At 30.9% G+C, this 9,857-nt stretch overlaps 1 protein-coding gene across 1 annotated transcript; it reads left to right on the forward strand.

The window, feature by feature from the left end:
• Positions 1-3,326: 3,326 nt before the first annotated feature.
• Positions 3,327-5,264, forward strand: LOC139862421 (protein NLP3-like). Its single transcript, XM_071851024.1, has 4 exons — positions 3,327-3,632; positions 3,751-4,229; positions 4,527-4,574; positions 4,725-5,264. Exons 1-4 carry the CDS (start codon positions 3,440-3,442, stop codon positions 5,199-5,201), a joined length of 1,197 nt encoding a protein of 398 aa, XP_071707125.1. The 5' UTR covers positions 3,327-3,439; the 3' UTR covers positions 5,202-5,264.
• Positions 5,265-9,857: the final 4,593 nt, after the last annotated feature.

Below are 9,857 nucleotides of genomic sequence, written 5' to 3' on the forward strand. Positions count from 1 at the left end.
TTGTTCTTCTTAGTAGTAGCTATCAATGCAGCTTCTGGATCTTTAACAACTCTCTTAGCATTGATCTTGTTCTTCAACTGTGATTCTTCAAAGTTTGACAATATGCCAAACAACTCACTTAGTTCATAAGTGTCTATCTTTTCACTGATTACCATTGATGTAATCACAGATTCAAAGTTTGAAGGTAACAGTTCAATGAACTTTTGACACAACACTTGTTGTGTTTTCTCTACACCAACACTTTCAAGATCATTAATCAGAACCTGGAATCTTGAATGAAGATCACTCAATGATTCTTTAGGCTGAGCAGCAAAATTTTCATAACACCTTATCAGATTCTTTTTCTTCTGAGTCTTAACAACTGTGACACCTTCATAGTCATTAAGCAAGAGATCCCACATAGCTTTTGCAGTTTTAGCATGACTGATCTTCCTGAGAATTGGAACAGTAACACCATTACCTATAATACTTCTTATCTTGCTATCAAGCTTGAACTTTATGGCTTCTGCTTCTGTCCACTTATCTCTTGGTTTTTCACGAAGATAAGCAGGTTGAGCAGAAGCAGTACTTGTAGCAGGAACAGCTTCAACCATTGTACCAGGTATAATAGGTCCTACTGTAAGGACTTGTTCAGCATCTTCATGAATCGAACCAAGAAACCATAGAACTTTTAGTTTCCAGGTTGCAAAGTCTGTGCCATCGAAAATTGGCACTCCTTTACCAGCCATAACTGGAGTTGGGATGGTACTGGAGGACATCTTTGAACAATATATGGATCGTTTTAAGATTACCGAATTGGATTTACACCAAACCCGCTCTGATACCAGTTATTAGTTCACAATAACTTGATTATGAACACTAAACTCTCAATAAACAATAGATACAAATTATATGAACAAAATTGAGAGAACACGAATGATATATAATATGAAAGACAAAGTAATCGTGCTTGAGAGATGCAAAATACAATGAACATCGTACCCCTATTTATACAAGGTTAAACCAAATCTCCAAGATTTGGTTTCCAAAACTACTTGACTAAAAGATAGGAAAAGATAAACTAAAACTTATTAATATTCTAAACAAATCAGTGTTTATCTTCTAGAGATAATATCAAATCAAAAAGTGATCTTCTAAATATTTATCCAGATCTCCAGAATTCCCATAGCTTCTTTACCAAGTAATTAAACCGTTCACACAAACAGATTCTGCAACTTGCATCTCCAGACTCTAACTTCCAGACTCTAACTTCCTGCAAAACATTTTGACTCATCAGATCTTATTCCAACAATGAGAAGGCAACAAACTCTTGTTTCATGATAAGGCGTAGTGTTTGCAACAAAGGATTAAAATGAGTGAGTTTTTTGCTTTATGATCTCCTTTTTGTGATTTTGAACCTTGCGTTTAACACAGTCTTTGTTCATCCACATACACTTTCTATTTTTTTTTTTTTTTTTGAACGGCAGGTTAGAGGTTAGTCGCACACGCACGCACTCGGAGGAAACCACGACCCTTGACCCTTCCATGCGGAGCAAGGTCAGGAATTCAGGGAAAACCCCCGCCGAGACTCGAACCCGGGTCTCTCTCACAAGCAGGTAAACCTGCTACCACTGAGGCAAGATGCCTGTGGCACATACACTTTCTATTTAAACATATGTTTATTATTATCGACTTCATTCAAAAGACTAGCTATAGCTAGAAGATCAGGACAATATCGAGTGTACGTTCATTATTCGATAGATCGAATAATACAACAAGAGTAATCGATCAACAATGGAATGGAAGAAGTGTTATCTCGATGTAGCACTTGTGCCATTATCATTCATGATCACTATCGGATACCACCTTTGGTTATGGTACACGGTTCGAACTCAACCATTCTCTACCGTTATCGGCACAAACAACCACGGACGTCGTTTATGGGTATCCGCCATTATGGAGGTGCGTGTATAATGTGTTCAAATCTACCTAAACTTGATCTCTAGATATTAAGAAACTTTAATATAATCGTTTAATATATAAGTATAGTTATAGTTATATATAAACTTTTATATAGTTTTTTATATTAATTAAATAAATAAAATCTCTAACATTTTTAAATATATACGATACAAATATAATATAGTTTGATATACAATTAGTCAAAATTTCGATATAGAATTATCTAATATTATTAATAATTTAAATTCTTTACATTAGAGATATGATAGTTTGATATACAATATCCACCATTAATATATAAAAAAATATAATAATATAATATAATACTAGTGAAATGACCCGTAGAATCACTGGTTTGTTTAAACGAAACAGTTTTAATGATATGTTTTAGGTATTAAATGAACGTAAATGCTAAAGTTATTTAGTTTAACAACCCGTGGAATCACAAAGTCCGACTAAGAAACTCGTCAGCTGAACATTTCATCAAACACCTAAAATGCATATTAAACAATCCACATCCAATCATAAGAGATACTATTGGTTGTCATTTTATATTAAAAGTGTAAATTAAAATATAAATTTAGAAATGGTTTCCTTCTGCCTAGCTTTTATACCTTTTCGTATTCAATTTAAAATAATTAATTAAAATAATTCAAAATTATTTAATTTCAATAATTAAAATAATTATTAATAAGATTTAATAACAATAATTAATTAATATAATTTATTTTTAATTTAAAATTATTTAGATTAATGACATCACTACCATGCTTATATTTTTTTCTTTTTCTTTTTAATTTTTTCTTAACAAAGGATTTAGCCTAATAATGACATCATCATTATAGCATATTAATATTAACTATAGATAAATAAACAAAAATTTACTTCATTTGTCTCAAAATAAAATAATAAATGTTAATTACCATTTATACCTTTCAACTTAAAAAAAAAATAATACAAAATTATCATAAAGCTATCTACCCTAAACTAGAAGAGAAGTCGCTTCTGTTACCACGAGTCGAGAGAATTCTCCACCCACGGGAAAGGAAATTCATCCCCCTCTCTACTCCAGGGTAGAGAGATTGCTTCCGTGAGGACCTCCGGCTAAAAAAGACTTTTTTTTTTAAATTTAAAACTAAAAAATAGAAATTAAAAAATAAATTAAAAAAAAAACAAAAAACAAAGATAAATAAAAAAAATAATAAAAAAAATAGAAAAAAAAAAGAAAAAAGAAAAAAAAAGGGGGGGGGGGACGCCATGAAAATGGTAGAATCAGATTTTCATGGGGTTTAAAACATGCCTAAGAATCAATTTAGGCTCTGAGCGGCAGTCAAGACACCACTAAAACGACGCTTGTCGTTGCCTCAATAAATAGAGCCAAAAGACCTTGTGGACAGCACTTAAAAATCAAGTTTATCATATATTTTATTGAGTTGGTAATTTTCAAATCATTATTATTTTCAGTTATTAAGTATCGATTCCCAACTGTATCATATCAATGGGAACACCGGAAGGAGGGGAACTAGTAGTTGTGGGAGACATCATGCGGAAACATGATGTCTCTAAATTCCTTAAAATCCTTCGAACCTATTGTCTTCACAAGACTCCTGAATCTGATGATGGTGATGAATTATGGGTTTTTGATAGCCAAGATGAAGTGGGGGGATCTGATCAACACAATTCACTTTCAGGTGATTGATTTTTCGTCTCTACGTATATATTTGCATATAATTATTTTTATTTTTATTGTTTAATAATTGTTTATTAATCATCATCTTTCCTTATAAAAACTCCAATTGAATCACACAGTCGAACCTGATATTTCTCTGATGATCCGAGGCAAGATAAAATCTGTGTTATCTATGATGAAGGATGGTTATCCATTATGTTTAGAATTAGTTGAGTTCTGGGCTCCTGTAGTAATCGATAGCAGATTGCAACTTTCAACTTCTGGTCAACCATTTGCATTCGCCAATCCTGAAGTTGAGCTCGCTGAATACAGGATACATTCTGAGGGCTATACGTATAATATAATGGATGTGAATTATGCTAATAATAAACAGCCTATGATTATAACTGCATTCCTTGGTCGTTTCACACAGATAGGCCGTTACAACTCTCCAGTTGATGACGAGAAGGACTTTAATTACCTTACGCCTCATTGTGTTATGATCCCTGTTTGTTGTCCTTCTCAAAGCTCTTCTCGTTGTATTGGTGTTTTCTGGCTTCATTCAACTTTGCGTTACGATGGTCATGCAGTTCTAAGAATGATGAATATAGCACTCGAGGTACGTAAAACGAGCTTCCACTAATTTATATATGCTCTTATAATTTTCAAGATTATCTTTAGATTTATTGCATCTAGATAAATTATTGCTCCACCCAAACATTTGGATTATTAGTGTAATATAAATTTATGATATTTAAGGCTTAAAAATATGTATACCTTTGTCGTCCCAGAAATTATAGTCATAGTTCATATTATACGTTTCGTACCCCAAAAATTATATAACCTAGCAATAATCTTATCTCTTTATATCTCATTATTGATGTTTAACAGTGTCCTTTAATACTTCTCACTGCAGAAAGCGGGTCTGAGTATGTTTCATGTACAAAATCGTATACCATACAAGGTACATGTTTTTAAAAGAGCCACAATAACTCAAATTGTTCATTGAAATTATGGGTTATTATCCACTGAAAGTGAATGCCATTTTTAGCTCTTACTCCCAAATACTGATACATACTGGATGTTTATAGTTACTTTATGCTTGTGTAAACAGATTGTACATGGACTCAAACCTGCAAGAGATCAGATTGAAGATGCTATAAAGATTGTTTGTGAATTACTTAACATAGAACTTGCTCAAGTTTGGATAACTAACCACGAGGATGAGAATCACGTGCCCTTTTCATCTTCTTTGCAGCACGTTCAAAAGAAACAAACTTTAGCTCTCAAATTGACTGGTTACTATAATTATGTTATACATGATTGCAAAGAAGATTGCGATCTTCCTGAATATTATCACTTGTGTGATATGGTTCCTCTGGACATGGGGGAGTCACGTATTGAGAAGACACTTGCAGATTATGAATCACGCTTCTATAAAACATATGACAAGCTCAATAAAAATCAGCTACAGTCAATATTCTTTGGAGCTAATGGCATTGTAATATGCTTGAAGAGTATTGACACACGTGATATGTGTTATGCGTTTGAATTCATTTGGCGCGAACGTGTTATCTTGTTGGACATTTAGTAGACACTTTGTGATAAATGTTTTTATTTTGGCGAAAAAACGCTCGAAGAAGTAATATATAACAATTATTGTGTTTTTCGAGCGTATTTTGAGGTTTTAGCTATTGGGGTTTAGATATTAGGGTTTAGATATTAGGGTTCAGATATTAGGGTTTAGAAATTTAGGGTTTAGGGTTTAGATTTAGGATTTAGATTGAGTTTTTAACACGAACGATTTAGAGTTTAGGGTTTAGGGTTTGGTGTTTTGGGTTTATTCCAACCCAAAACACCAAACCCTAAACCCTAAACCCTAAACTCTAAATCGGGCTAAATTTTACTTCACAAAACATGAAAAAAAACGTTCATATTCTTCACGAACAATATTATCTTAAATGTTATTTTTGTCGATCATTTTTCCGCCTAAATAATAACATTCATCACGATGTGTCTCTTCTAAATGTTCATATTTTCGTGTGATCTTGATGCCGGAAAAACAAAATTTAAAAAAAGCGAAATTTTTTATTTTTTTTGCTTCCCCCCGCTTCCCCCGATTGGTTACTTCCTCATTGATCCTATATATATATATATATATATATATATATATATATATATATATATATATATATATATATATATATATATATATAGGATCAATGGGGAAGTAACCAATCGGGAGGAGGAGGAGGGGGGAAGCAAATTTTTTTTTTTTGTTTTTTGAAAAAACTTTGTTCACGAACATTATAAATTGGATGAAAATATGAACATTTAAAAATGACACTTCGTGATGAATGTTATTATTTATGCGGGAAAATGATCGACAAAAATAACATTTAAGATAATATTGATCGTAAAGAATGTTAACGTTTTTTGTTCTTCATGTTTTGTGAAGTAAAATTTAGCCCGATTTAGAGTTTAGGGTTTAGGGTTTAGGGTTTAGTGTTTTGGATTTAGTCCCTAAACCCAAAACCCAAAACCCAAAACCCAAAACCCTAAACCCTAAACTCTAAACCGTTCGTGTTAAAAACTCAATCTAAATCCTAAATTTAAACCCTAGACCCTAAAATTCTAAACCCTAATATCTAAACCCTATAAACCCTATTATCTAAACCCTAATATCTAAACCATAATATCTAAAACCTCAACATACGCTCGAAAAACAATAATTGTTATATATTAATTCTTCGAGCGTTTTTCTGTCAAAATAAAAACATTTATCACAAAGTGTCTTTATTAAATGTTTATATTTTCATCCAATCTATAATGTTCGTGAACAAAGTTTTTTCAAAAAAAAAAAATTGTTTCCCTCCGCTTCCCCCGATTGGTTACTTCTCTCTTGATCCTACCACTATATATATATATATATATATATATATATATATATATATATATATATATATATATATATATATATATATATATATATATATATATATATATAGTAGATGGATCAAATGAGAACTTTTTTGGTGTAAGAACCTTGAGAACCCAAAAATACACTGAAATTCAAACAAATAAGGGAAATTCGAGCAAAAAAAGTGGCGGACGAGCAAAAAAAAGGGAATTCAAGCAAAAAAAGGGGAAGGACGAACGAAAAAAAGGCAGCCTAACAAAAAAGGGGATAGTCAAACAAAAATTGTGATAGTCGAACAAAATGTGTTCTACATTATTGATAGTTGAATAAACAAATGTAGAACACATTGATAGTCGAACAAAAAACCTGGTAGTCGAACAAAAATGTGTTCTACATTTTTGTAATTCGAACAAAAAAAAATTTCGTTCGTCCGTTTTTTTTTGTTCGACTATCCTAATTTTTGTTCTTCCGTGTCCCCTTTTTGCTCGTCCGTGTCCCTTTATGTTCGAATTTCAGTGTATCTTTGAGTTCCTAGAGTTCTAACACTAAAAAAGTTCTCATTAGATCATCTCCGTACATATATATATATATATATATATATATATATATATATATATATATATATATATATATATATATATATATATTAATTGTGGATAAACTAAAGTTCGTTTAAAAAAAAAAGAATTGGGGAGTGAATAGTGACGCGACCAATTAGGCCGCGCCATGCACTCTTATATTATATTACTTGTGAAGAAACTAAAGTTCGTTTTAAAAAAAAATTGGGGAGTGAATAGCGACGTGACCAATCAAATTGCGCTATTCATTCTTACAAATAGCTTATGTATTACACAAAATAATAACATTTAAACAAAAGTCAATTTCTATAAAACATATATATAAAAAAACAAAGATCGTTTATAGCTTTCTTTTACTATATATATATATATATATATATATATATATATATATATATATATATATATATATATATATATATATATATATATATATATATATATGTATATATATGTAGGGGCAGGATCAATGGGGAAGTAACCAATCGGGGAGAAGCGGGGGGAAGCAAATTTTTTTTTTCATTTTTTTGGAATTTTTTTTCCGGCATCAAGATCACATGAAAATATGAACATTTAGAAGAGACACTTTGTGATGAATGTTATTATTTAGGCGGGAAAACGATCGACAAAAATAACATTCAAGATAATATTGTTCGTGAAGAATATGAACGTTTTTTTCTCTTCATGTTTTGTGAAGTAAAATTTAGCCCGATTAAGAGTTTAGGGTTTAGGGTTTAGGGTTTGGTGTTTTGGGTTTATTCCATAAAACCAAAACACCAAACCCTAAACCCTAAACTCTAAACTCTAAACTGTTCGTGTTAAAAACTCAATCTAAATCCTAAATCTAAACCTTAAATCTAAACCCTAAACCCTAAATTTCTAAACCCTAATATCTAAACCCTATAAACCCTAATATCTAAACCCTAATATCTAAACCCCAATAGCTAAAACCTAAACATACGCTCGAAAAACACGATAATTGTTATATATTACTTCTTCGAGCATTTTTCCGCCAAAATAAAAATATTTATCACAAAGTGTCTCTACTAAATGTTCATATTTCCATCCCATCTATAATGTTCGTGAACAAAGTTTTTTCAAAAAATGAAAAAAATAAATTTGCTTCTCCCCGCTTCCCCCCGATTGGTTACTTCCAGTGGCGGATCTAGGAATATTAGTCACTGGTGTCATCGGTTAAACCTCAAAATATTTTTATACTAGATGGCTTATTTCAATGGTGTCACTCAAAAAAATTTACAGTATCCAGTGGTGTCACTCAAAAAAATTTACAGTATCCAGTGGTGTGACTAGTTAAAACCCCGAAAATTTTTCCACTACATCGCGTATTTCAGTGGTGTCCCGTACCACCACTCACTCTATAATACATCCGCCCCTGGTTACTTCCCTCTTGATCCTACCACTATATATATATATATATATATATATATATATATATATATATATATATATATATATATATATATATATATATATATATATATACAAGGTTGCAAAATTCGTTATTCGGGGATTAATCGGTCGAGACTTTAGAAGGATTAATCGGTAATTCGAAGATTAATCGGGGATTAATCGGATTGTACTGTATACATTTAAATATTAAATTTTAAAAATTATATGTGTAAATATTGAAAAAACCATAAATATAAAAATAAACTTTAACATAATTGTCTAAAATTATTCATTTTGCTCAAAAATTATAAAGTTCTAGTGTAAATTCATGTTAAAATGTTAATCATTTTTGAATTTGACCGACTTTAATTACTAAATTCGATTTTGACCCATCAATGGACGTTAATTGTGGAGAAACTAAATTTCTTAAAAAAAAAAAGGAATTGGAAGTGAATAGTGACGTGACCCATTCATTCTTATATATATTGATTGTGGAGAAACTAAAGTTCGTTTAAAAAAAAAATTGAGGAGTGAATAGTGAAGTGACCAATTGATTGTGGAGAAACTAAAGTTCGTTTAAAAAAAATTGAGGAGTGAATAGTGAAGTGACCAATTTGATTGCGCCATTCACCCTTACAAATAGATTCACTCTTACAAATAGCTTATATAGTAATAACCTCCTTTTATCATAAAAACGCAAAGAAAATAAAAAGGAAAAATTAATGGGACATTACCACATTATTTCTTTGATGGTGATGGTTATTGATTGAGAAAGTTTGCAATTGGTGGAGAGATAAGGTGACATGGAGGGTTCGAGTCATGGGTTCAAAGGCTCATGTTTAAAAGTGTCAAAACGGCACACTAAATTGTACAATATACGTCTGATGATTAAGTGCCGACTATTTAATATATCCTGGCTTATTCCGAATTGTTAACAACTAGTATTGAAGTGGGCTACTAGTTGCCACGGTGAAGTTATTGTAGTATTGATTTGAAGTGGTTTAAAGAGATGTACTATTTAATTACATATGTTATATATATTTATAAAAAATGATGTAACATAATTTTTATATATGTGATCGGTCATTTTTTACAAAACATGATTAATCATTTTGGGACAAAACATGTGAGAGTGTTCGTGATGTCTTTTTTAAGAATGAATGTTTTAAAATTGTTTATTTTTACGTTATTAGTAAAATTTAACATATTCTTATATTTTATACTAGTGAAATGACCTGTGAAAATACGGGTTTGTTTAAACGAAATAATTTAATGACATGTTTTAGGTATTAAGTGAATGTAAATGCTAAACTCATTTATTTTAATGACTCGTTTGATT

Source organism: Rutidosis leptorrhynchoides, chromosome 1 (assembly GCF_046630445.1).
Source record: "Rutidosis leptorrhynchoides isolate AG116_Rl617_1_P2 chromosome 1, CSIRO_AGI_Rlap_v1, whole genome shotgun sequence".
Lineage (NCBI taxonomy): Eukaryota > Viridiplantae > Streptophyta > Magnoliopsida > Asterales > Asteraceae > Rutidosis > Rutidosis leptorrhynchoides.

Excerpts from the sequence above, each read along its gene's own strand:
- LOC139862421 (XM_071851024.1), top strand. The coding sequence starts at position 3,440 with ATGGGAACACCGGAAGGAGGGGAACTAGTAGTTGTGGGAGACATCATG. Across the intron at positions 3,633-3,750 it reads TCAACACAATTCACTTTCAG|TCGAACCTGATATTTCTCTG; the intron begins GTGATTGATTTT and ends TGAATCACACAG. Across the intron at positions 4,230-4,526 it reads TGATGAATATAGCACTCGAG|AAAGCGGGTCTGAGTATGTT; the intron begins GTACGTAAAACG and ends TTCTCACTGCAG.